Genomic DNA, 26,512 nt, shown 5'->3' on the forward strand with positions numbered 1-26,512 from the left:
GCATTACAGGTGGATTCTTTACCACTGAGACATTGAGAAGCTCAGGTGGGTTCATATCCAGCCTCAGAGGGCTTGGATGGTGGGGCCGGGTTGGTTGCAGGGATGAGTGACAGTTGGCTAGGCTAATAAGGATGATCACTTTTTACTGAGTAGCCACTCTGTGCCTTGCTCTGAACTCAGTATTCTGTGTGCATCAGCTGACTTAATCCTCAGGACAACTCCCCCAATATGCATTCTTTTCTCACTTTTACAGATAAAGAGACCAAGGTTCTGTTATACAAAGTATGTGTACATTCAAGGTGACACAGCTAGAAAATACTAGCAAAGAATTCAAACCCAGGGTGGAGCGATGCCAAAGCCATCACATCAGACTGTGAGAGGGCAGTGGACCAGCCTCTTGCAGCCCAGAGACCTGGGAGTGGGTTGGGGAAGGGCGACTCGGAGCCAGTCTCAAAATGACCGTGGACAGCAAGAGGTGGGCAAAAGTGTTTGGAAGCAGAGGCAAAGCCTCCCCACTGGGATGTTTGGGATGCCCCAAACATCCCACCCTGACTGGCCTGGCCCTTGACCCCACAGCTCTGTGCAAACAGCTCTGGCCTCTGCCGGCCACCCTCTCCTCTCTTGGTTTCTGAAAATCTATGAAAATTCTTCTTCACCTGCTGACCAGTTGCCTCTATCGTTACCCCTCCTCCTTGGCCTGTGTCTCACTCCAACTTCCCCAGGCGACCCTTCACTCCGGGCAGACTCTCTCCATGCTGCTTCCCTTCCTCTTGGCCAAATCCTGACCTTCTGTCCCTGTCATAGCTCTGCTCCTACTCCATGCCCTCCCTTCCCCCTCATTTTACAAGATCCACTGCTCCTGCACTAAAATGTTCATAGCAGACGGGATCAGAACATCCAGGGAGCCTTGCCTGGCGCTCTGTTCCATTTTATGCTCCTGGTTTGGTCAGTCTGTCCCAGTGCCCAGCTCAGTGGCAGGACCAGGTCTAGGGTTCTGGGAGGACATCTGGCCATTCAGATGACAAGGCAGTCTCCCTGCGATCAGTGACCACCTTCCCGATGCCTCCGACCCCCAGCCCTCCTGAACCCCCATCCTCCCTTGATGGGAAGGCAGTGAGGAGGCATGGTAACCCCTGAAGCAGAGAGGTAAACACAGCTCTGGGGTGCTGGGCAGGGTGGCAGAGACCTTGCCGTGGGGCTTCACACCCCACCCCAAAGTGGCCCAGAATAAAGGGATGCCCAGGACTCACCCCATCTCTGAGTTGCAGTGAGGGAAGCAGAGCCTGTTCCTGGAAGAGGGCACACACCCCTCTCCAGCTTAGGATGGTCCGGTGAGCATCTCTCTGGTCAGGATATTTCAGCTTCCTCCTCTCTCTGCCCTCCTCCTCCCAATGAGCTCATCTGTCTGGGGCTCCCCACCCCCCTTTGCCTGAGAGGATGTTTGGAAAGAACCTGGCAGAAAACAGAAAAAGAGGAAGGGAGGGATGGAGGAAGTGGCTGCCTACCTGCCTGCATCCAGAGCCCTTAGAAAGTGGAGATGCCTGAGAAGGGTTCAGGAAGGGTTTATCTCCACCCCAACTCAGATGCCCGGTGGGCTGGGGATCAGCAGGCAAGGTGGCCAGTACTGGTTCCTTGCTGGACTGCTGAGCCACGTGCCTGCGGGTTGGTTAGGTACACTCTGTCGGGTTAACCCCCTCAGCACCTGCCAAACTTCAGCGGATGCTGAGACTGTGGCTGGGGCAAGCCGGCAGTGAGTTGGGGGTGGGGGCAGAATAGTAAGGATGGGCAGCGAATAGACCGAGGTACACTAGAAAGAGGTTCCCAAATGTCTGTCCAGGTCACATCCACTCTACCCCAACCCCAGAGGCAGAAGGATTTGGGGGCATTCAGCTTGAAGTTCATGCAGAGCTTCCTGGCTCCTGCAGTCCCGCGGTCCTGAGGTTGGGACTCTGTTTATAACCGGGGGTTATAAGCTCTGGGGTGTTGATGCAAGTGGTCCATGGTTGGTGGGAGAGGCTGTGAAGTGGAGGGCTTGGGGAGGTCCCTGCAAAGCCCCTCGTCCTCTGCCTCTAAGAGCCGAGTCAGCAGGGTTGCCCTCCAGCCCCGTTACCTGCAATGCCCGGACAGGAGCCGCGAGGGCTTGTGGGGGAGCGGGGGAGGCGAGCGGCAGGCAAGGGCGAGAGGGGAGCCGGGGGGTGGAGGGGGGCGGCTCCCTGCCAGGTTCTCTTTACTTAGAAGGAACTCCTCTTAAAATAGCTCTGGAGACCTCACCAGATCTCTCCCTTCCTCCCCTGCCGGGGTCTTGGCTCGCTTTCTGAGAACAGATAGGGGATGGAATCTTCCATCACCACCCCCCAACACCCCACCCCCTACCCCCCACCGTGGAAGGTGGGACCGCGCCCAGGGGTGCGTGCCTTCCCGGGTAAGAGCATCTCCCGGAAGGCTTCGAGCCAGAGCTCTAACCCCCGTTCCTGCCCGGGCCATGTCCCCACCACACTCTGACACTCTGACCCTCATTTCGTGCTTGCGCCCCCTTCCTAGCTCCTATCTTGCTCCCGGGAGGGCCGGGGGTGGAGGCCGAGAGCAGGAACTGAGAGAGGCTCGCCTATCTCAGAGAAGACTGTTGGACTAACTGCCTCAAAGAACCGCTTGAACCCTTCCCCCGTCCCCCCTCCCCCCACCGCCCTACATAGAAAAAAAATCCTTTCCCCTTAAATCTAGGCCCTATCTCCTCCCACCTGATAACAGCTCCCTGACAGCTCCTTGGCCCAGGGCCCAATCCCTCTATGCCTCCCTGAAAACTTGCTCTTCAGGGTATTTCTGAGCCAAGCCGCCCAAGACCTGAGGGTGCAGGAGCCCACCCTCAGGAATCCACCCTGCTGGGTGCAGGTGGGGGCTGTGTCCCAACTGCCATCCTGCCCTCTAGGACTTCCAACAGAAGGAGGAGGAGGAGGAGGAAAGAGCCAAGGTACCTGCCCATCTCCCTCCCAGACCCCAGACTGGGGCTCTTGAGTTGGATGAAGGGGGTTTATGTCAGGGAGGGCTCTGCAAAGAAGTAGCTTTCTAAAGGTGGGACAGAGGAATTCTGACTTTTGCTTGCCCTCTCCCCTGGCATCCCTGGATGGATCAATCGATGGACTAGGGTTTTGAGAATTTTTGAGGAAAGTGCTCTCTAAATGTAAAATTCCTCTAGCCGCTAATGCATCTCTCAAACACTTTTTCTGCCCAGTTGTGGAGCCCTCCTGATGTTCTTTAGAGGAGAGCTGGGGGTGTGGAGGGAGGGAATCAAATAATGGGGTAGATTCTAATTCTGACTTGAAGAATCACTTTCTCTGTGACCTTGGCCCACACATCTTACCTCTCTGCGCCTGTTTTTTCATTTGGGAGGCGTATGGATTTTGTAAAGACCCTTTCGGCTCTACGAATTGGTGAGCAGAGATGCAGCTGAGAAGGTGGAGGGCATGGAGGAAACTGGCACATTTTCGGGTCACCAGGATCTAGAGATACCCAGGGAGCTCTGTCCCCTCCCAACACCCTTCTCTGGGCAGGGGTCACGTTCCTTCCCTTTGGCTCACCTCCTGACTCACCTCAGGCTCCGGCTCCTGAGAAACATAACCCCTGCTGTAAAAATAAATTGAGCAGCGAGGAGGCCTGGCCCTGTGGATCTAGTGTCTGGGACCTCCTGACAAAGGAGGGGGTGAACGTGCAAACTTGGAGACAGAAAGAGGCTTAGACTTTTTAGGGCCCCAGACCTCTTTGAGAATAATAAGAGCTAAAATGTACTGGGAGCTGACCCTGTGCCTAGAACTCTATTAGCATTTTACATGTGATAATAGCTCATCCAGGGCTTCCCTGGTGGCTCAGTGGTAAAGAATCTACCTGGCAACCAGGAGATGCAGGTTCAATCCCTGGGTCAGGAAGATCCCCTAGAAGAGGAAATGGCAACCCACTCCAGTATTCTTGCCTGGGAAACCCTGGACAGAGGAGCCTGGTGGGCTGTAGTCCATGGGGTTGCAGAGGAGTCAGACACAACTTAGAGACTAAAGGACAAACAACAACATCTCATCCAGTCTCCATAGGTCTACATCTGATGTCTGTGATGCTTGGGGTGAGCACACAAATGGAAATTACATATATGTCTAAATATAAGTTAAGAATCAAGATAAAAAAGTGTGGAAACTTACCTATTATCTTCTGTCTTTGATGGATTTTTCTCAGTCTTAATTTTAAGGCCAGGGCCCAAAGCCATTCCCTGGTCCACTCTTCCCTGGTCCTTGGAGTATAGGGTCTCTGATGCGTGTCTGGATGTCAGGTTCCACCTGAATGTCAAGTTCCATCCACTCCCCACCCTCTGCAAACAGCTGCCCTTTGCCCTCTCCCCAGGCCTGTGGGTACACATTCTGCATGGGCAGCTCCTAAGAGGATGGGCCCAGGGAAGAGGCTTGCTCAGAATTGGGTCATTTGAACAGAGAATTCCATGATCTCAGGTGTCTGGAGCATGGTCTAGAAGATGAGGTGTAGGGATTACCCTTCCCTGCTGTCCCAGGAACCACTTTTCCAGTGAGGAGGAGGGGGTGTGATCAAAGGAGGGCCAGAGTGAGACCCTCCAAACTCAGCAGCCCAGGGCTGAGGCCCCTGTTGCCCAGGTCTAAGGGTGGCATTGCCCTGAACAATTTCACGAGGTAAATATCACTTTCATCATATTTCAAATGAGGTTTCTGCAGAAGATTGCATAACTTGCTCAAGGTCATCCAACAATAAACGCTGGAGCCGGGACTTGATTCCCCAGCGTATAGCTCCGCAGCCGCTGTACCACTATCACAGCTATACTGAATCTTTCTCCCAGGAAAAAAAAGAAAAAACCACATAGACTTCCAGCATTTCCCATACAACCTCAAGGGGTCCATGATCTCTGAATCCCACCAAGGACCCTCAAGTCAAGAAGGTGGGTGGTGGGGGGGCTGTAGCAGGGGTCAGGCCACGAAGTGGAAGCAGGTTTCCAAGTGTGGAACCAGTGTCCAGACAGGCGAAGGATGGAGGGTCAGGAATGCAGACAGGACCTGCGGTGGAGGGAGGGGGCTGGAATGGTTGGGTAGGGGGCCGGAGGAGGAGAGCAGACGTGAGATACTAAACCACTGGGAATAGCACTGTGCGTGGGCGCATGCCTGGGAGTGTGTGTGCTCAGTCCTCAGGACTCTTTGCGACCCCATGAACTGTAGCCCACCAGGCTCCTCTGCTCGTGGAATTCTCCAGGCAAGAATACTGGAGTGGGTTGCCATTTCCTACTCCAGGGGATCTTCCCGACCCAGGGATCGAAACTGTGTCTCTTCCGTCTCCTGCGTTGGCTGGTGGGTTCTTTACCAACCGAGGCACCCGAGACAGGCTCCCTTGTAACTCCAGAGGTTCTGGGAAAAAGCCCTCTGACCTGGCTGTGACCACCCCCCTCCTATCCCGGGCTAATCTACCCCCACTTCAAAACAGAGGCAAGCCTAAGAGAGTCTTCGAGGATTCTGAAGGACACAGGAAACCCTTGGAAGAGGGGGGAAAAGGGAGGTTCGAGGGTGGAGGGGGTGGCCTAGGTGGAAAAAAGAAGTAGTGGCTCCCCAGAGGGTGAATCAGGGCTTGGACCCAACGGTAGGGCCTGGCCGGATTCCGTAACCAGGAGCATCAAGATTTCTGAGGAGTCCATAAAGCAGTGGGAGAGGTTGGTGTGCGGCGGCAGGGGCAGTTTGCAGTTGGAAGCCGGGTCCGTGGGACCCTGTACAGCTGGGCTTCAAGGCTGCACACACGCGCGTCGGCGGCCGCAGTGTACATACAAGCCCGCACACGCCCACCGGCTGCGGCAGTGCCGGCTGCGGGCGACCGAGCGGTCCTTTCGCGGCCCCGGGAGATCGAGCCGTTACCCAAACTCATGTTCCCCAAAGCAGACATCGCAGCCTTCCAACACCCGAAACGCTCCACCTCGACTCCTCCCCAAACTATCCTCCTAATTGGCAGCTCAGCGCACGGGATGATGCGGGCGGCTGCGGGCGGCCCTGCAGTGCCAAGCCGCAGCCGCCCAGCCCAAGCCGGAGAGGAAGCAAGGGGGTGTGTGTGTGGGGGGGGCGGTGCTGGGGGTGCGGCCGGCTCCCGGGGCTCCGGGACCTGGAGGCGGGGGCGCCCCGGGCTCCGCGGCGGCCACCGCCCCTCCTGCGGCTGGAGCGCTTCCAGAGCAGAGGCGCAGCGTCGCTCGCCTAGGTGCTAGTTCGGCGGGCCTCCTGGCCCTGCTCGCGTTCCTCCTCCGCGGGCTCCTCCTTCTCCTCCCGCGCCCCCGGCGGCCGCTCCCGCAGCCGGCTCCTCCTCTCCCTCCCTGCCTCCCCCTCCTCGCGCTCTCCGCGCTAACTTTCCCGAGCCCTGGCCAGCGGCGCAGAGCTCCCCGGCAGCCTCCGGCCCCACTGCAGACCGCGGGCTGCGAGCGCGGGTGTGCCCTGTATCCCGTCCCCGCGCCCCGGGGGCGCTCCGGAGAGAACAGAACGATGCCCGGGGCTCGGGACCAAGGCGCAGCCCGGGCGAGATGGCTGGGCATTGGGCTTTTGGGTAAGACAGACACCCGGCTTGGTTTCTTCTACCTCTTGCCCCAACCCTTCCCCCCTCCCCCTCCCCCCAGAGCAGGGAACACTTAGAAGAACAGCACCTTGGATAGGGTGGGCTTTGGAGCGCGGCCCCCAATGAGCGGCTCCAGCTACTTCCAGGACGCCGTTTGGACTGCTGAGCTGTCGGGGGACCTTGCGCCGTCCCCCGCCCCATCCCACCCGCCAGCCCGGAGATTAGTTCTTTGCTGTCTCTAGTGCGTTCAGCTTCAGGAGCTGGAGCTTGGGGCCGCAGAGGTTTAAGCCGGCTGGGCGAACGTGTCTGGGATCGGATGTAGGAGATGCCCGGTGGGTTGCACGTGTGGTTGTTGGGACGCTGGTTTCTACCCCAGCCCGGAGCCCCTTGCAACTTAGATGCGTGTTGCCCGGGCACTGGCGTGCACCAGTTCAAGGCGGGGGAGCGCCCCTTCCTCCTGTCCCTTTTCCGTTTGGCTCCTCTGCTGTCTACTTCCTCTAGTGCCCATTGCCTTCTCTGCAGACTGGATGGGGTTGGAGGGACTTGGAGGATCGTTCGAGCCCTCCTTTAAATTTTATTTATGTTTTTATGGCTCGACACTTGTGGGAATCTTAGTTCTTCGACTAGGGATTGAACCCATGCACTCGGCAGTGAAGGCACCAAATCTTAACCACTGGACTGCCAAGAATTTCCCCCTTTTAGGAAGGATCCTGTCTCTCTTCTTAGGTAAAGATTCCATGGGGTTGGGCGGTGGGACCTGTTTAACCTGCTCTTGGCTCTTCATTTTTGGGATGAGTATGAAGACTAAGGAGGCACATCCGGAGACCACAGAAGGAACCCATGATTAGTGTCTATTTTATGCATATGATACTTTTGAACGTCAAACTCCCAGAGATTAGGGAATGACATTTAGTAGTCCAGAATGTAGCCTTTCAGAAGTCAAAGCTGGATTTCAGTGTAAGCCGATTCCATCTCTGGCACCTGCACCTCTTCCTGTTTATATTTGTCAGATTTGGCTTTTGGCAGCTCCCCTCATCGGGTTGGGCACACGATGTAAGCATTTGGGCTGAAAACAGGAAGACAGAAGTCTTTAAGGGTGGCCGCTGCTGCTTCTGCCGAGGTAAACCATGTGCTGACCTGTCATGTTAGCACCTGGGGGTGGAGCGGGGATAAAGTCCGTCCTTCACTCAGGAGCCGCTGCTTTTGTTACATCCCTACAGCTGGTGTTCTCTCTTGTAGCTTAGGCACAGGTGTGCTGATTCCACGGTGACCCTAAGAGGTGGGTCTCTGCGAGGCCCGAGGCTTCTCTTCATGGGCAGGGCACAGTGGCCCTCTGCTCCCCCTCATCCCATCTCTGATCACTGTGGCCATGGCAAAGGGAAGGGGTCACTGGGGAATTCACTCACACCACCATTAAACTAGCCTGCTTATCAACACCTCTGGCTTCCCTTTCTCCTATTGCCTGGTTGGCTGGTGGAATGTGAGTGCCAGAGTATTCATAGAAGTTGTCTTCTGTGGGGAACCCCACCATACACCGTGTGTGAGTGTGTGTGTGTGTACACACCAAGGCACAGATTCTTGGTACTTTTCTCCAGGTGGAAACCCCCACATCCTCTAAGCACTGTTTGAGCTGATAGACTAGGGAGGGACAGAGGCCCATTGGAACAGGTTTGGAAGATTCCCTGAGCTACCCTCTGGGAGCCCGGGAGAGAGCAGAGTGATTCGTAGGGGGAGACCAGAAGACCTTAGAACTGGCCCCAGCTGCTCTGCCCCTTGCCCCTCTGGTCTGCCGAGGGAATACAACCTGAGTCCCTCCCTGGACGTTGCCCAGGCAGCCACCGATAAGACCTCGCAGTGGCATTGCTTTGAGCTTGGCAAGAAGACACCATCCTTGGTCTTGGTCCAGGAGGGGAGATGCAGAGATGACTGGACAGCCAAGTAGAGCATCAGAGCTGGCAGGAGCTTTGGAAACCATAGCACAGAGCTCCCCTCAGGATGTAGAAACCACGGTCCAGAGAGGGAAGGTGACTTGCTCACTGGTGTGTAGCCAGTTGATGGCCAGGTAGGCCAGAATCCAGGTCTCTGTGGCTTTGTCACACCAACTTCCTTCTCAGTTAACCACAGTCTGCTGCGGGGGAAGGTCAGCAGGGGTCGTGCTGATGGACTGAAGAAGCAGTGAGCTCGGGAGCCTGAGTGTGGAAGAACAGAGGCTTAGGGGCCCAGAGCTGTTCTCACAACTATGGAAACTGGGTACAGAGTAGTAAGCTCCTAGGAGTCCTCTACCCCTCCAGCTTCCTCTCCCCACATCAAACTCAATCTCCTAGGAGAGATGAAACTGATTTTTGATAATCTGACCAGACGCTCCTTTCTTAAATTGAGACACAGTTTTCAAGACAGCAGTATTGCAACTGAGGCTAAAAGGTGTCAGTCCCTTCCTAAGCACGTGACTGGTAATGTATCTGTCCTACCCACTCCTTACTTGTTGCCTGATCTGCCTAATTGCTGCGATCTCTGTGTAATTATCACTTGTGAGGGTGCTCTGTTGCCCAACCCTCTTTCCCTGGGCATGTATTTATTAAGGACTTGTTTAATGAGAAGGCAATTAAGCAGAGGGTGTTTAGTCCCACTCAGAGGAAGGAAAAGGAAAGGGTAAATAAGCGGTTCATGGCAAAGAAGATGGGAAAGCAGGGAAGAGGAGAAAGATCCCAGGGTTGGGGATTCATTCTTTTTTTGGACGTGCAGGCTTGTGGGGTCCCAAGTCATTATGGCTGCTGTGGCGGGTGGGACCAGCATGTTAGGTAGACCCCAGGCACAGATTCTCCCACCTTGCCCCGCTGCTGAGGGTGTAAGGATCTCTGCAGAAGCCACACCCATTCCATGGCCTGCAAGAGGAGGGATGGGCACACTGCTTGGAATTGTTTGCAAAGCTGGTTTTGTTGAGCATCCAGCGCTGTCTCAGGGGCATGTTTCTATCCTGGCAAAGCTCCTGGGGGTGGGCAGGAAGCCGGCAGGTTGCCTAGGGAGAGGGAGCTGAAATCTTTCCTCTGTCTTTGGGCCCAGGGGCCTTGCCTGGCTCAGCCCTGCCTCCCACAGCCCCCAGGGCCTGCACCCCAGGAGGGGTCTTGTCCTGCTGGCCTCGGCCCACTTTCTCCCTCCCAGCTCTTACTTTGAACCTGACTCCCCTGGGGCCAGTGTATCATCTTCTCTATTAAAGTCAGCCGCGATTCTGCCTGCCTTGCCAGGCAAGCCCGGGGAGCTAAACTTAGAGTGTGCTCCACGCTGCCCCTCTTTCCTCCTCTCGGCCTGTTGGGTATCACTGTACCTGGATATGGGAAAAGGTGGCAGAAGATTTCTGCCTTGGCATTTGACTTGGAACGTCTGATGGTAGATATGAGATCCCCCTTGGTGTATTTAATAAGATTTGCCTGTACAAATATATTTTTACTTTAAATGGGAGGCCTGAGTCAATCCTTAGACATAATCGGGTGGGATAGGAGGGGGCCGATCAGAAAACAGCCAAGAAAATGGCTGTTCTGAGAACGGTTCGGCAGTTAGCGAGCAAAGACAAGGCTTAGGATTGAATTCCACAGGATCACGGGTCAGAGGACTTGTTCCCACCCATCCCAAGATGCAGGAAAGGGACCCCCAATCTGAAACACACACACGATCACTTGAAATTCTAAAGAGTTTAGTTTGGGACAAAGAAAGTCCTTCTTTATCCGAGGAAGTAGCCACATGGAAATAATTACCTCCAGGAAGTAATACAGGGTGAAAGTATAAAACAGTGCTTGAATGGCTTGGAGATATTGTTGGCTGACACGGGTTGAGTGTCTTGGTTACATCTAGACCTACAGTGGAGGCCAGCCCTGTCCCTCTGCCTCCTTTTACACACTATGTTCCTCTACCCACAGAGAGCCCAGGCCAGAGGGATGCACTCATTGAAGCCCTTCTCATGTTTTATAAGCTCATGTTTTTTTTTAGCTTTATACCAAGCTTAGAAGGTAGGAAAGACAGGCATCCCTGGTTTGAGGATGTAGCACCTCTGACTTTCTCAAGGTCAGCCAGCCAAGTGGGGTCTGCCATGTGCCTCCTGATACATGCATCCTGGCTTGGTCATCCTGCTGAAGTACCTCTCTGAGTCCTCTAGTGGGTCTAGATCTGACTCTGCCCCCTTCTCTCCCCACAGCACAGGCTCACAGGGAAGAAGGCACAGGACGCAGGCTTCCGGGTTTTCCCGTGCACGAGCCTCCCAGACACGGCCGATAAGACTTCTGTGTGCTGGGAGGGTGTGCAGTGGAGAAGCCAGGCTTGCTCCCCGTCTCTGATGCTTTAATTCAGGCAGGACTCTGAACTTCATCGTATAAACATCTCTGCCTTCCCTTTGTCCCTTCCAGGCTACGGTGGGAATGGTGATGCTTCACTCTGGGAGTCTGGGAGTCCTGAGTACATTAGAGTTAATTCATTCACACAGGCACACACACTAATCAGGTGGAAATGCGCACCGTCATGAGTCAGACCTTAGAGAAGTACTTTTCTCCTCTGTCCTGGACTATTTTTTTTGTTTGTTTGTTTTTGCTTCTATTTAAAGTGATCAAAAAGATTTAGCTTCTGATGGGTATCTCTGGTGCTTGGATAGTCTATTCCAGCTGAGGTTGGGGGGAAGGGGTTTGGCCCCTGACTTGGATCCCCCTGTCTCCCCTAGGATCCTGGACACTAGAGACTGGTGCTGTGGTGCTCCCTGGAACACGTGCTCAGGCTCCGAGGGAGCACTGTAGGCATCAGGAAGCTCCTTCTGCTGAGAGCTTCACCACACTGCACTCCATTCTTTGGTTTGTGGAGGTGGTAGGGGTGGTGAGAAGCAAAACTGAGATCTCCCATCAGAAGGTTGTCTTCTTGGGACTTCCCAGGCAGTCCAGAAGCAAGCAAAACTCCTTGCTTCTACTGCAGGGGGTATGGGTTCAATCCCTAGGTGAGGAACTAAGATCCCACATGCCATGCAGTGTGGCAAAAAAAAAAAAAAAAAAAAAGACAACCAAATTGAAGGCCATCTTTTAGGCAGGAGGGTGTAATCTCATGTCTGGCTCCTGTCTGTAGATCTCTGGGGCAAGGTGGTGAGGGAGGGGAGAAATGAAAAGAAAACCAGGAGCTTTAAGGAGGGCTGGCCCTGATGGCGTTGTTCCCTTGGAGAGGCACCGTCACAGAGTGGTGGAAAGCAGAGCTCGGTCTGTAGTCTGCTTATTCCACTCACCAGTTGTGTGGCCTTGAGCAAGTTAATCTCTCTGAGGCTGTTTCTTCATTTTGCATGTTGGGGATAAAAATAATAACTACCTCATTTGGATTATCATGAGGATTAAATGAGACAGTGCCTGTAAAATGCCCATCCTATTTTACCATCAGTGCTCAATTCCAGATCCACCATTTATTATGTGACCCTGTGCAAGTGACTTAACCTCTCTGAGCCTCAATTGTATCATCTGTACAATGAGAAAAATGATACCCATCTTTCGGCATTCTAATCAGAGTTGAAGTTAATAGGTAGAAGTCCTCTAGCACAGTGGGGCCCAAAGTGTCATCTCTGATTGCAGCATTTTCTGGGAACCTCTTAGAAATGCAAAATTTCAGGCTCCACTCTAGGTGCTGGATCTGAAACTGCTGGGGTGGGGCCGGCGGAGCTAGCTGTAATCACCTCCAGGTGATTCTGATGCTTTGTGAAAGCCACTGCTGTAGAACAATCCCTGGCACAGAGGAGCTGATCAAAGATTGAAGGCTAATTGAAATGACCCCTCAGCACTAACTGGAACTCTGGTGGGCAAAATCTGCTGTTTTAGGATGTAAGGTAGGGCTTTCTTGCTTTGGGATGCTAGAAATGTCTCTTGTTGACCTTTGTGTGTATGTGCTAAGTTGCTTCAGTCATATCTGACTCTGTGCTACCCTATGGACTGTGGCCTGCCAGTCTCCTGTGTCCATGGGATTTTCCAGGCAAGAATACTGGAGTGGGGTGCCTTTCCCTCCTCAAGGGGATCTTCCTGACCCGGGGATCGAACCTGAACCCATGTGTCTTACATCTGCATTGGCAGACGGGTTCTTTACCACTAGCACCATGTGGGAAGCCCCTCTGTTGACCTTAGGCAAGTCACCAAACCTGTCTGTGTTCAGTTGCCGTGTCTGCAATATGGAGCTATTACGGTACACCACTCAGAGCGTGGCTGTGGGGATTATATGTAGCCGGCACATAGTAAGTGCTGAGCATATACCAGCAGTTGTTGATAGCTGTTGATCCTGGACTATGGGTTGTTATTTCTGAGCTTTGTGTTAAGAGCAGTCCGCTTTGCCTTCAGAAGTAAAGAGGACATGAAGAAGCTGAGGGAGTCCTAAGGGCAGAGTTGGGCCTCCAGCTCTCCATGGAGCTCCTCTTACTTACTTAAGGCCGCACCACATGGCAGGCGAGATCTTAGTTCCGCAACCAGGGATTGAAACTGAGCCCCCTGCAGTGGGAAGTGCAGAGTCTTAACCACTGGACTGATGGAGAGGTCTCCTTCTTCTAAGTTAAAAAGCATTGCCCAGGTGGCACTAGGCATCCTTATCTCGTGTGTGCAAACCAAGAGGAAGCTGGTTTATGATGTATCGATACAATGAGGAAATTAAGTTTGATGAAAGAGGTCCTTCCCTGAGAATGAGGATGGGAGCAAGGTTGGCAACTTTAAAACAAAGACTGGTCCTATCTGTCTTGGGAACAAGAACAGTTATGGGAATTGCCTGCAGAGCTGGGAGCTGACTGGCCTGAGAGGGGTTCTCAAGTGGCTCAGCCTCTAAACCCAGTTAGTTTAGCCAAGTCTCCTCCCATTTGGGGTCTTGGTTGTCCCATCTCTAAAATCAGGCAGTGGCAACTTAGTGTCTCTAAGCTGAAACCATCCGGGTCCTTTAGGCTCTGACACTGTGGGAACGCCAGGCTGGTGGTCCAAGTAGTTGAGAGAAGCTACAGTCTGGGAAGAGATGCCAGGGAAACTTTGGCATAGGAGGTGGTACAGCCAGGTGTCTGCTCTCAACTGCCCAACTGGAGTCACACTCCAGTTCACATTTACCTCTGGAAGTTGTAGGACTTTGGCCAAGGCACAGGGCACTTTGCTCTTCTGAGCCTTATCTTTCCCACCTGTAAAATGTGATTAATAAGACCCTCCTTCCAGGTGAGAGGTGAAGATGCTATGAAATTACTCATACGCAGCCTTAGCCAACATCTCTGCTCAGGAAAAGGTCATTATTCTCAGCATCACTGGGAACCTGAGAAGGACTCTGAGTTCTCACCCGGGGTGACCCTGGTTCATTCAGGGGCAAGGACAGCTAGTGTCTAATTCTGAAACCCCTTCTCCTCATGACCTTGAGGTACAGTAGGGTTTCCTCAAGGACTCTGTAGGACAGGAGGGCCAGGTTCTCTTACAAGAACTCACAAACTCACGAGGCAGGACCCAGAGGCCATTAGTGGAAATTCACAACTGCCACCTGCTCAACTGGCAGCCATGGCATTAGACTGGAAGGTGTGGGAAAGAAGGGGGTGGGGGTGGGGATGGTCCCCGCAGTGGGGCTGCAGGGGGTCGGGGGGCTACTCTGGGTCCGGAGGGGACCACGGTTGCAGTGCCCACTCCAGCCACCGGCTTGCAAGCATCCTGCTGCCCTGAGTCGGCCTCCATCAAGTGTCTCCCGCCCTCACTTTCTCTGAGGTTATTGCTTTACTCCCTCTGATTTCACGGCTGCTGACTGATGCCAAGACATCCCCGTTCCACCCCACCCTGCGGGATGCCCTCTAGGTCCGCCTTGTCTCTCTTTTCTTCTCGACGTCCCTTTCGGTGGTGGAGCAAGGTCCAGCGGGAGGCATCCCCCTGCCTCTCGGCCCCTTGGGGCGGGTGGGAGCCGCCAGGGTCCGTGATGAGTGGCCGAGGAGCCGGTGTCTGCCGTTTTCCTTTTAGCCACCTCAGGAGACCCGCTCAGCCTCCCAACACCCCTGCCCCGCCAAATCCCGAAAATATCACGAGGGAGTGGCGCACAGCCCTTGGGGAGATTCCCAGCGCGAACAGGAGGCGCAGGTTCTGCACTTGGGGGCCACAGGGATCACATCTGCTGTTTAAGGGGCGCGGACTCGCGGCACGGAGGCCGGGACCTGGTTTTCCTGGGTTGGGGTGACCCCTGGTGGTCACTTAGAGTGTCACAAGGGTTACTAACAGGCTCAGAAGTCCATCCAGCTCAGGCCAAGAGGGAGAATCAATCACGGAGGTAGTCCAGGCAGAGTCGGTTAAAGTAAAGAGAACCATCTTCCTAATATTGACACAGAGGGCAATAGAGACATCCCTGCCTGACCATGCCACTGCACTCCACCGGAGAGGTCCCTTCCAGGGCTGCAGGCTGGAGGTTCTGGTGGGGTTTTACTCAGGGAGGTGGTGCCCCTCACACAGGTCTCTTCCTGCTCCCGGTGTCCCTGTCGCTGGAGGTGTCAGTGGGAAAGGCCACCACCATCTACGCTGTCAACGGCACGGAGATCCTGCTACCCTGCACCTTCTCCAGCTGCTTTGGCTTCGAGAACCTACACTTCTGGTGGTCCTACAACAGCAGTGATACATACAAGATCGTAAGTAGCCGGAGAAGGGATGGGGCAGCTCAGATCCTCCTCCGGGGTTTGTCCCCTCACCCCTGCCTCCCACCCCAGGCTATGGTCCTTTCTGGACTGACCCTTCAATGATGGTCTCCAGGGATGCATCTTTGGTCACCCTCACCTTTTATTTATTTTAAAAATACATGTATTTCGTTCTTTTTGGCTGCACTGGGTCTTTGACATTTTCTTTGGTTGCAGCTAGTGGAGGCTACCTTCTAGTTCGGTGCACGGGCTTCTCACTGCAGCGGCCCCTCTGGCTGTGGAGCAGGGGCTCTGGGGCACATGGGTTCAGTAGTTGTGGTGCACGGGCTTAGTTGCCCCGTGGCATGTGGGATCTTCCCGGACTAGGGATCGAACCCGTGGCCCCTGCATTGGCAGGCGGATTCTTAACCACTGGACCTCTAGGGAAGTCTCTCTCCCAGTATTCTTTCCAGAGCCTGTCTAGACAGATCTATGTGGGAAGGATGCTTAGATTTTTGTTGCTAGAATTTGGGGTGGAATTCCTGTCTAGAGTCCTCTGTCTGGTCTGAAGAAATACCGGAAACTTGGTTAGCTGGTGTAAATATTAATAATTTAATTTAAAAAGCAGAAGAGACAAGACATTTGGAAGACTTGGAGACGGAGAATGAGAAGAGTCCAAACAGGAGAAGGGCTGGGGAATAGGCCTTGGAAGGATGGAAGGGGATGCTGGAGAAGAGAAGGGTCCAGGGCTTTGGCTGGGGGTAGGGATGGAGAGTCAGCAATTGTTTTTTAAATGTTTCTTTACGTATTTGACTGCACCAGATCTTAGTTGTGGCAAGCAGGATCTTTAGTTGTGGCATGTGGGATCTAGTTCCCTGACCAGGGATTGAACCCAGGCCACCCTGCATTGGGAGTGTGGAGTCTTAGCCACCGGACCACCAAGGAAGTCCCAGCATGTGCTTTTTGAGTACTCTGCAACCTAGTAGGGGACTGGAAGTCACAAGAGACCAACTCTGGATGTAATTAAACACTGAACTCAGAGGGTGCCGATGCACTGCCCTGTGGGATTGATCCACATCTTGATGGAGGGTCAGAATTCAGGCAGATAGGGGATGAGGTGCTAGCAAAAGCTGGAAGGAATGACAGAGGGAAGCGAGTGTGGTATTAACAGGCTTTTATGTGGTATTAAAAGGCTTTTATGAAGAAAGCAGTAAAAGTCATGCTACATTCTAGGGAGACCTTAGTAACAGAAATTGGGTTTAGCCTGAAGCAAGTAAAATCCAGGTTAGACAGACAGATCTATCGATAAGCGTGGGAAACCAAGGGGAAGGGCTCTTCCTGACCTGGGCAGGAAGGTGCCCAAGGAGTGGGCTGGAGTGATGTCATGACTCTAGAAAGGACTCTGATTTTTTTCTTGGCCCCCCTCCTTGCTCCCATCTTCCCACACAGCTCATAGATGGGACTGTGAAGAATGAGAAATCGGACCCCAAGGTGAAATTGAAAGATGATGACCGCATCACTCTGGAGGGCTCCACAAAGGAGAAAATGAACAATATTTCCATTTCGCTGAAGAACCTGGAGTTCAGCGACACGGGCAAATACACCTGCCACGTGAAGAACCCCAAGGAGAATGATTTTCAGCACCAGGCCACCATCTTCCTCCAAGTTGTTGATAAATGTACGTAATGGGTCTGGGACAAGGGCAATGGCGTTGGAAGGACGGGGCTGGGGGTGGGTACCCATCTCAGTGTAATGGTGAAATGGACCATTGGTGTTTTCTTTCACTTTATGCTTTCAAGGGCAACTGGAGTTACATCTGGAAACTCGAATAACTTAGTGTGAATACTTATTCTGCCACTGAATAGCTTAAGATATACACTGAGGCCCTCTGAGCCTTGTTTTCCTCATATGAAGATCTGCCTTCTCTTAGGGTTGCTGTGAGAGTTCCAGAAGCTATATGGAAGTGTGTTGTGAAGTTCTCCTTATGTGTTGATTATTACTGCTCTTGTGTATTCTGTTAGCAACAGCTGATTGAATGCCATGTAGGACCAAAAAGTGCTATGAATGATACACTCAAAGAATTGACAGGTCAGGGTAGGACAGAAGACAAGTAAACACATAACTGAGATGGGGCAAAGCATGCAAAGCCAAAGCGAAGGAGATTAAAAATATATTTATCTATTTATTTGGCTGAGCCAGATCTTAGTTGAGGCATGTGGGCTCTTAGTTGCCACATGTGGGATCTAGTTCCCTGACTAGGGCTTGAACCAGGGCCCTCTTCATTAGGAGCTCAGAGTCGTAAGTTCCAGTAGAGATTGATAAGAATGGTCTCTCCTCTCTGGGGCTTAAGTCCTGGTTGAGGGGATTCCAATCCGACAATGGTGGAACAATTAGACAATGAGGAAACATGTGATGAGGGTATCCCATGACCCCGACACTGGACGTGTTTAGAGAAAGGGCTGAAGGAGTTAAGACTGGGTGGGCATCATGGAGAGGGGAGCCTGGAAGGCTGGCGAGGCATGGAAGCAGAGAAAAAGGAAGGAAACTTGCTTAAGCATCCTGATTGTGTTGTGTTTCTTGTGTTCCTGGGGATCCACTGCTCTCCTGGATGATGTGGGATTCCTGCAGAGAATATGCTCATGATTCTGCAATTTTTTGGAGTTAGGGCCATTAAGATTCTCAGGTGGGTTGGATATAGGGGTTTGAGAAAAAGAGAGGAGTCAAGGATGACTCCAAGGATTTTGGTCAGAGCAACTCAAAGGATGGTGTTTTCTCAGCAGAGATGGAGGAGATTGTGGGTGGAACAGGTTTGGGAAGTCAGGAGGTCAGTTTTCAGATGAGGGAACTGAGGCTAGAAGGGTTAAGTGACCAGCTGTAGGCTATTAGTGACTATTGGTGACCAGCTCATTTGTGACCGTGGAAATCCTGTTGTTGAAATCCAGATTACCTGGCTACTGTGTCTTCTGGCTGCATAAGAGGTATTGCAGGGAGACTCTCAATTTTTTTTTCTGCATGGGTAAAAGGAAACCTAGAAGGAGGCAATGAAAGTCTCATGCTTGAGGGTCAAGTCAAACCTGGATGCTGTGGTCCCCAAGTCTGAGTTATTCCAGAACTTGTTGTGTGGGTGTCTGCGGGAGGGCGTATGTGTGGAGCACAGGGGGAGAGGGACGACTTCCTGTTATGCCTTAGCCTGACGGATGCCATATTCTAGCTTCTCCTGCTTCCTGCTGGGGTGGGCGTGTCCCAGATGCCCAGGTTGGAGGCTGGGGAGCTGCTGGGCTGCCGTGGTGCTCCAGGTGACTCCTGCTCTCCTTCTCCACCCCTCTTCTTTCCCTTCTCTGACCATGAAGTGGAAGAAGTGGACAACACTGTGACCCTCATCATCCTGGGTGTCGTGGGCGGGGTCATTGGGCTCCTCATCTTCATCCTGCTGGTTAAGAAGTTCATTGCCTTCATCATCAAGAAGACTCAGGAGAAGAAGTAAGTTGACTCCTGCCTTCCCACTGGCCCGCCACCCATTCTCATCTCATGGGTGTTCCAGCATCCTCTCATCCACCATCATATATCCCCGTCTGCCTTCATCCTTCCATCTATCTCCTAATCCCTCCTCTCTCCCTAATTCTTCTACTCTCTTTTTTATCCCTGCCCCGCTCCTTTCATCTTTCAGCCTTATTCTTCATCTCACTCCCTTTCCCCCATCCGCTCAGGAGGTGTTTATTGAATACACTGACTTCACTGAGAACATACATACAACTCATCTGCTCTACCTCATTCCTCCGTCTTCCTGCCCATCCCGTTATTTGTACCATCTCAATCTAAAGTCCTACCAAAGGCTTTAAAATGCATTTTTTTTTTTTTTTTTTAGATCAGGGGAAATAATGAGATTCTGCATACAGAAACTCTAAAATGGGAAGATCCTTCTAGGGTGATGGGAGTCTTTTATTGTGAAATTCTGAAAATTCAAATGAAGGAGAGAAAAACAGTCTGAAAAGGCTGATATGACTACCCGGGAAGCCCTAGGACAAATTCAGGTATAAAGACAGGTATTTGTAAGAGGAACGAGAAGAAAGATCAGGAGGTACAAAGGGTGCAGCCCACACTTACCCAGAATTGCCAGAGCTGGCAGGTTCCATGATTGAATGCTGCAAAACCCAGAGCAGACCAAAGGCATTTGAAAGTTGTGTTCTTGGCAAGAAAGATGAGATGAGGCAGGCCTTCCATTGAAGCAGAGAGGGTGAAAGTAAGTAGGAGAAGCAAGGGAGAAGCAGAAGATAGAAGGAGAAGATCTGTTGGGGTTGGCTTCATGCTGCTTTGTTGAGAAGAAATTAGGCTGAAAAGGGCACTGGTCAGAAAGGAAGGCAGCTGAAGGCAGGGAGAGAATTTTAGGGATTGGCAGAGGGGAGGGAGAGCTGGGAGGACTGGTTGCGATGATGAACTCTTGGGCTATCTAGCTGCATCATGGCCAGAGGCTGGGAGGATTTCAGAGATCTTGAGAGGAGTCTGGAGCATGGATTCAGACCAAATTGTGTTTTTAATAATCAGTCTTACTATTGCCGGTGAGAAAATTTGGAGAACAAAGAGACATTTGTGGTCAGCCTTGCAAGATGGATATGAGTTAAGTCCCAGGGAGGGTGAAGAGAAGGTTGTTCTGTAGAGGGAACTGCTGAGAGCAAAGACAGCCAGCCTGGGAAGCGAGCATATTGTGGAGAACAGGTGTTTGTGGTTGCTGTTGTTGAGAGAGTGGGGGTGGGGTCAGGAGGAAGGGGGGAAACCCGCAAAGGGGGTGGGGACAGACCCTTGAGGACCCTTGAGGCTGAGATTGGCTTTCCTCTGACCACAGGGGAGCTGGGGAGGGCTTGCAGGGCCTGGCTTCATCAGAGGACCTGGAAGAAAGGGTCTGGTGTTGATGGGCACAGGGACTGGGAAGGCAGAGGCTAGAGGTGGGAGACAGGCCAGGAGGAAGCCTGAGAGGGTCCTCTGAGCAGCGAGGTAGGCCTGCGTGACAGTAAAGATGTGGTGGCTTCCTGAGAAGAAGGGAGGTGTGGGGCAGCATCTTATGATCAGTTCTGGGCTTTCACATGTGAGGGTGTTCCCTCTGCCTCGAACGTCTCCTCCCTCTTTTCCTGCTCATCTTTCTTGGTCTCAGCTTAAATGATGCTTCCAAAGGGCCCTCCCTGACCCTAGAAGGAGCCCTCTTAGGCTGAGTCCCTCCCTGGCATGCCCCACCCCCGTCCTGCCATTTACTGCATTGTGCTGCAGGTACTTGTTTAATAGCATATTCCCTGGAAGACTGCAGGTTTTTGGAGAGCAGGCACCTTGTCAGTTGGACACCTTTGTAGCCTGACACAGTGCCTGGTAGCTAGCAGGGTCTTTGGAAAGAAATATGGATGGTTAGGTGGATAGGAATTGGCTAGACTGACTATTCCTTAGGTTTAGAGATAGGCAGGTAGATAGATAGATGATAGACCCATCTGAATAGGGGTCTTTAGTGGTATGTCACAGGCTCTGTTTGTTCATTGTTATTACTGATTTAAACTACACTAAGAATGACATGGGCTCTGGTGGCTCAGGGGTAAAAAACCAACCTGCCAATGACTAGACACAGGTTCGATCCCCGGGTTGGGAAGATCCCCTGGAAAAGGAAATGGCAACCCACTCCAGTAGTCTTGTCTAGGAAATCCCATGGACAGAGCAACCTTGTGGGCTACAGTCCATGGGGTCGAAAAGAGTTGGACACGACTTAGTGACTAAACAACAACAACAACAGGAATGATACGCTTATCAAATTTCCAGAAACCTAGCAACTGTATTGGATGGATAACAAAATTGGGATCTGGGAGGATATTTTTTAATTTTTTTTTAATTGAAGTATAGCTAATTTAGTGTTGTGTTGGTTTGCTGGAATCACAGCAAAGTGGTTCAGTTGTACATACCTACATTATTTGTTCTTTTTCAGATTCTTTTCCATTGTGGTTTATTATCAGATATTGAATATAGTTCCCTGTGCTATACAGTAAGGCATTGTGGTTTATCTATTTTATATAATAGTAGTTTGTATCTGTTAATCCCTAATTTATCCCTCCCCCTTTGGTAATTATAAGTTTTTTTCTCTCTCTGTGATTTTCTGTTTATGCTTTGTAAAGAAGTTCATTTCACTCATACTTTAGATTCCACATATAAGTATATATGGTGTTTCTCTGTCTGATCTACTTCACTTAGTGTGATAATCTCTATGTCCATCCATGTTGCTGCAAATGCATTATTTCATTATTTTTATGGCTGAGTAATATTTCACTGTATACATGTACCACATCTTCTTTATTCATTCGTCTATGGATGGACATTCAGATTGTTTCCATGTCTTGGCTATTGTAAATAGCGCTGCTATGACCTTTGGGGTGCATGTATCTTTTTGAATTAGAGTTTTCTCTGGATATATGCCCAAGAGTGGGATTGTCGGATCATATGGCAACTCTATTTTTAGTTTTAAAAAACTAAACCTCCAAACTGTTTTGCATAGTGGCTGCACCAATTTACATGCCCACCAACAGTGTAGGAGAGTTCCCTTTTCCGGATTTAGGAGCATAGGCTGGAGGTATAGACTAAATCCTGCAAGATGAAATTGATGAAGATGAAATGTTAAATCTCTCCTGAAGGCCTCAAACTCAGCTACACAAGCCCAGGGTGAGGCTAAGATGTAGTTTAGTGACAAAAGCCATGAAAAAGACTTGGAAGTTTTCATGGGCCAAAATGTAGGAGTAATGCAGCAGTCAGGTCTTCTCTGGAGCACCCTGTGCGGCCTGGCCACTGCTGTTGGGGGGTCTTGTACTTAAGACTGGAACATGCCCAGCACAGGGTGGCCGGGGTGGTGCCTGTTCTGGGGGGTATTCCCACCGGCCCACCTCTCCTTCCTCCTGCCCCATCCCCCGCCTCTGCCCGCACCTGCCTACCCTTCCATCTCATTTTGCTACCTCTAGTCCCAGAGAACTTCAGGAGGAAGGGCCTGCAGGGCCTGGGTGAGGAGCTACTTGCCCTGGGCATCCTGTCTGCTGGCCTGGACCCTTCCCCTGGCTTGGCACAGCCTGACATCTACCCTGGTTTGGGCTCCCCTCATTACTGACCCCTGGGAGGAGTGACTGGTACCCTTGCCCTCTGCCATGTTGAGATGACCTGGTGATGCTGGCCTTACTGAGTACTTCCTGTGGCTCAGGCACTGTTCCAAGTGCTCCCTGGCTCCTCCCAGTAATCCCATGAAGAAGGGGCCATTGCAGCCATTTTTTAGACAAGGAAATGGAGGCAGAGAGGGTGGGCGATCTGGCCTCTGGCTACCGTGGCACTACAGAAGGCCAGGGAGAGGCTCGGGGCTGGCACAGGGGGCCACGGCTCCCCTCCCACACAGTTTTACCCACTACTTGGCTCTCCCTCTCACCACTGCCTCCCCTCTCTCCTTTCTCCCTCTCAGGAAGGAGTGCCTCGTGAGTTCCTCAGGGAACGATAATACCGAGAATGGGTTGCCCGGCTCCAAGGCGGAAGAGAAAGCACCAACCAAAGTGTGAGCCCTGCGTGGGGCCAAGCAGCTGCTGGGAGCCTCACTTTCCTATGATGAAGCCGATGCTTGAGCCGTGTCCGTGACCCCATGTGCCTGAGACATCTGCTGCTTGGCTCAAACTGTAGTCTTCCCCGGGCGGGGAGAAACTGGGGTCCTGTCCCGCCTGCCCCACCCCCTACCTCCCACCAGGGCTCCCCAGGGACAATGGCTGGCCAGGGAAAGGAACCCGCGGAAGGTTCAGGAAAGGAGGGGCTGAGGCGGTGTGGATGGCCTGTTCCCCGACACCGGGGTAGATGGTCTTCAGTGCCCCCCACCCTAGATGAGGAGCACCTTGGTTTTCCTCCTGATGTCTCTTTGTGAGAGACTTGGGGGGTCGCCGAGGGCTGCCCCAGTAGTTGGACCCTGAGTATGGAAGACTAACCCTTTTATGGCGGGAGTGGCCGGAGGACTCTCTACAGGCTCTGGGGGTTGGGGGCTGCTGGAAGGATCCTGCAGGGAGAGGCTTCGATGGATACCTGGTTCCCCATGTCCCTCCAGTGAGGAACTTCCCTCCCCCTACGCCGACCCCTGGGTGCCTGCCTGCCTTGGTTCTTCCCCTTCTCCCCCGCTGCTCGGAGTCCCTGAAGACTCCCAGCTAGGGCTGCCACTTTGTGTTAGGGGGTCCTAGCCCACCTGGTCTGCTTTTCTAATCTCTGGGTTCCGAAGGGCTCATGAATGGGTTCCTCAGGCTGTCCCAGAGCACTGGGCGCCACTTACTTCTTTCCTAGAATTTCTGTTCGGGGCGTCAGGGCCGTAGAACGCCCACCAACGCCGGCTGCCCCTTCTCCTTGGCCTGGCAGGACCGTGGCCGCTCGTGGGAACTACCAACCGGCTCCGCCCTGCTGCTCTTCCTCCGAAGCAGCAGGTGGCGCCATCTCGCTTGAGGAGCTGCTCGCTCCTGTGTTCCTCTCGCTTCTCCCCTCCCAGGGTTGTTCACCTCCATCCCCGGGTCAAGGCTTGCCTTCGCCTCAGGGACCCTCTTGCTTTGAATGAGAGGGCTCTTGGGTTTTCTGGCTGCTTCCTGCTCAGCTGTCTCCTCCATCCTCAGCCTAGGGTGGGGGAGGGGCAGGTAGAGAGTGGCCACAGTTTTCCTCTGCTTTTCCACGCACTGGTTTGCACACCCCTTGTGTGTGGGGCTAGACTGTGCCTTAGCTCCTGAGTCCTGGCTCATAACGTCTTCGACCCCTTCCTTCAGCCCACGTGGAACAGCCAACTCTGGTGGGGCCCTGGTGAGGGGTCCCCAGCCGCCCACACTCAGGGTCAGGCAAGGGACCGGGGAGCTAACGCCCCCTGGGCCAGCAGCTGAGTCCTGGAGGCATCTGCTAAGTGCTCCCTGGGGCCCTGCCATGTCATGGTGTTTTCCCTGTGAGTTGATGAAGTGGGGGATGGACGGGGCTGTGATCATGGAGGAATCCGCCATCTGCTTCCACCCACCTCCATCTCTCATTAAATTTCTGACACTCTGTCCTTTGGGGCCCTGGGAGGAATGAGAGGGGAGTAGCCCCTTTTTCAAAGTGTATGGGGACTGCCTAAGGGCTCTCCCTGCCAAAAATCAGCAGTGAACATCCCAGCAAGGGCCCACTCAGATCTGCTTCCGTCCCTTGTGTCTTCCTTCTCCCATCCTGGGCTCAGGTTCAGGCTTTCCTGTCTTTAGGAGCAGACAGACCAGAGCCACCAGTTATTCTGGAAACGTATTAGGTTTCCTTCATTTAGAACCGTTTTCTTTTCCTTTCCCAGCTTCAGCATTTGGACAGGCTTGGGCTCCTCTGACTTCCCTGAGAGGAAACCAAGGCACACAGAGTATGAGAGAGGGAGAGCATCATCCTCTGTATTCCTGGGTCTGCTGCTGACTCATAGGCAGATCATGTAACTTCTCTGGGCTCAACTTTTCCTATCTGTAAAATGGGGTAATAATACTTACCTACTTCACAGGACTGTAAGACTTGGAAAGTTTTGGTTTAAAAATGTCTTTTTGGCTTGGAAAGGGATTTAGGAGTTCAGGTATCAAAGTTGGAGGGAGTGTTCCAAGTCTATCCTGTCCTCTGCGTCCTATCCCTATAGTGCACACACTCACACACACACACATACACACATACACACATTCTCACTCTTTTCTGTCTCTCTCTTCCCACCCACCCCCTGCCCTTAGAATTATTTTAGCTTTTGTAATGTTAGAAACCTTGGCTCTGATGCTTAAAGCTTCTTGTCCATGGCTTTTGTTTGGTAGTTTTCCATAGAGGTGATTGGAACTGTAGAGGGGGACACTTTAGGTTGCTCCAAGGCCTGAGGACTCATGGCTACTGCCGTTTAATGAGCGTGAGGGCTAAGGATGTTCAACTCAGTCCCCACAACAAAGACTGTCCTGCCCCAAGGCTGGGATTATACCCATGGAGAAGCTCTGGCATGAACTTGCAGTGGAAGATGTGTGGGCAAAGCCATCTTCCCAAGCAGACCCTCAGCGCGTGCGGGTCTCTGAGAGGGATCTTCAGGGGCTGGTGAGGGTGTTTTCAGAGTGTGTGGGCTAGAGAGCATTCACAATATTGAACTTGGGAGCCCAGGACACATGCAGTTTCGCTGACACTAAAGTCAGGAGACCACAAACAAAGTCTTTCCCACTCCCCCTTCCTTGACCCCCAAGTAGGACCTGAGCATTCCAAGCCTTGGGATTCTCCTGATGTAGGAATTGTGCAGAAGGCAGCCAGAACGAGCCTGGAGAGGTCTGGGAGGACAGCTGGTGGAGCTCAGACTTTCACATCTGGCTGGCTGCCCACAGCTGGATGCAAAGGGAGGGGTGTAAGAGCAAGCTCCTGAGATGGGGGCAGCCGAGGGTGTGCCTGTGTGGACTGAGCGTGTGGAAATGCGTGGCTGTGGGGTGGGTGGGCCATGCATGGGCATGCGGATGTGTGGAACTATGTATAAAGGCTGAGTGTGCCTGAGATGGGGGAGCTTCTATACATTTCAGAGCCATCTTTCCTGTTGGGGCACCTGGAATCTGAGAAAGAATAAGAGACAGAGGGAGAGACCAGCTGTGCTCCTGGGTCGCATAACACACCATGATGCCATCTCACTGTCACAGCTGCCGTCAGAGTGTGGGGGGGAGGGGGTGCTAGGAGAGGGGACTTCTCTGGGGGAAATCCTACAGCTTGCTTGACTACTGTGTCCCAGGGAGTCCCTACCCTCCCACCTCCCACCTGATACGCAGTGCTTTCGACTATCTTATGCATGGTTTATCCCTCTGGCTTGGATAACAACAATACTCATAGTCAATTTCCTGTAAAACTATAGATCAAAACAATGCAGCACAAACGGGCCTTGTGGGGGCGGGCCTTAGATCTGCGGGTGCCTCTGGGAGGCGCAGATGTGTACACACCAAGCACTTACTTGTGTTCAAGCACAGAACGAACGTGAGCTGACTGACTGTCTTGCCTTGACAACATGTTTTGCTTTGTAGAATTTTATTTAGTTTTGCCTTGGATGAAATAAAAATTATGTTTAATAGAAACAGTTTGGGGTTTCTATCCTTGGCTAATTGGAAGTTGGGGTCCAGTTTTATTACTTTGCCAGCTGAGCCTCAGTCTCCTTGTGTCTGAAACGTCCCCTGCCTTGGTGAGATACCAGATGTAAAAAGTCTAAGAATGTCTGCTGTATTCATAGGCATTCAGGTTGTATTAGTGCTGATAGTACTTCTCCTTCCCCGAAGAAGGTGCAAAGATGGCCCTCTGATACTGGAATCGTTA

At 52.5% G+C, this 26,512-nt stretch overlaps 1 protein-coding gene across 1 annotated transcript; it reads left to right on the top strand.

Moving 5' to 3' along the window:
- Positions 1–6,173: 6,173 nt before the first annotated feature.
- On the top strand, positions 6,174–26,279 carry SCN4B (sodium voltage-gated channel beta subunit 4). The gene is made up of 5 exons (XM_027563612.1): positions 6,174–6,576; positions 15,030–15,202; positions 16,637–16,865; positions 18,538–18,667; positions 22,650–26,279. Exons 1-5 carry the CDS (start codon positions 6,516–6,518, stop codon positions 22,741–22,743), a joined length of 687 nt encoding a protein of 228 aa, XP_027419413.1. The 5' UTR covers positions 6,174–6,515; the 3' UTR covers positions 22,744–26,279.
- Positions 26,280–26,512: the final 233 nt, after the last annotated feature.

Source organism: Bos indicus x Bos taurus, chromosome 15 (assembly GCF_003369695.1).
Source record: "Bos indicus x Bos taurus breed Angus x Brahman F1 hybrid chromosome 15, Bos_hybrid_MaternalHap_v2.0, whole genome shotgun sequence".
In the NCBI taxonomy this organism is placed as follows: Eukaryota; Metazoa; Chordata; class Mammalia; order Artiodactyla; family Bovidae; genus Bos; species Bos indicus x Bos taurus.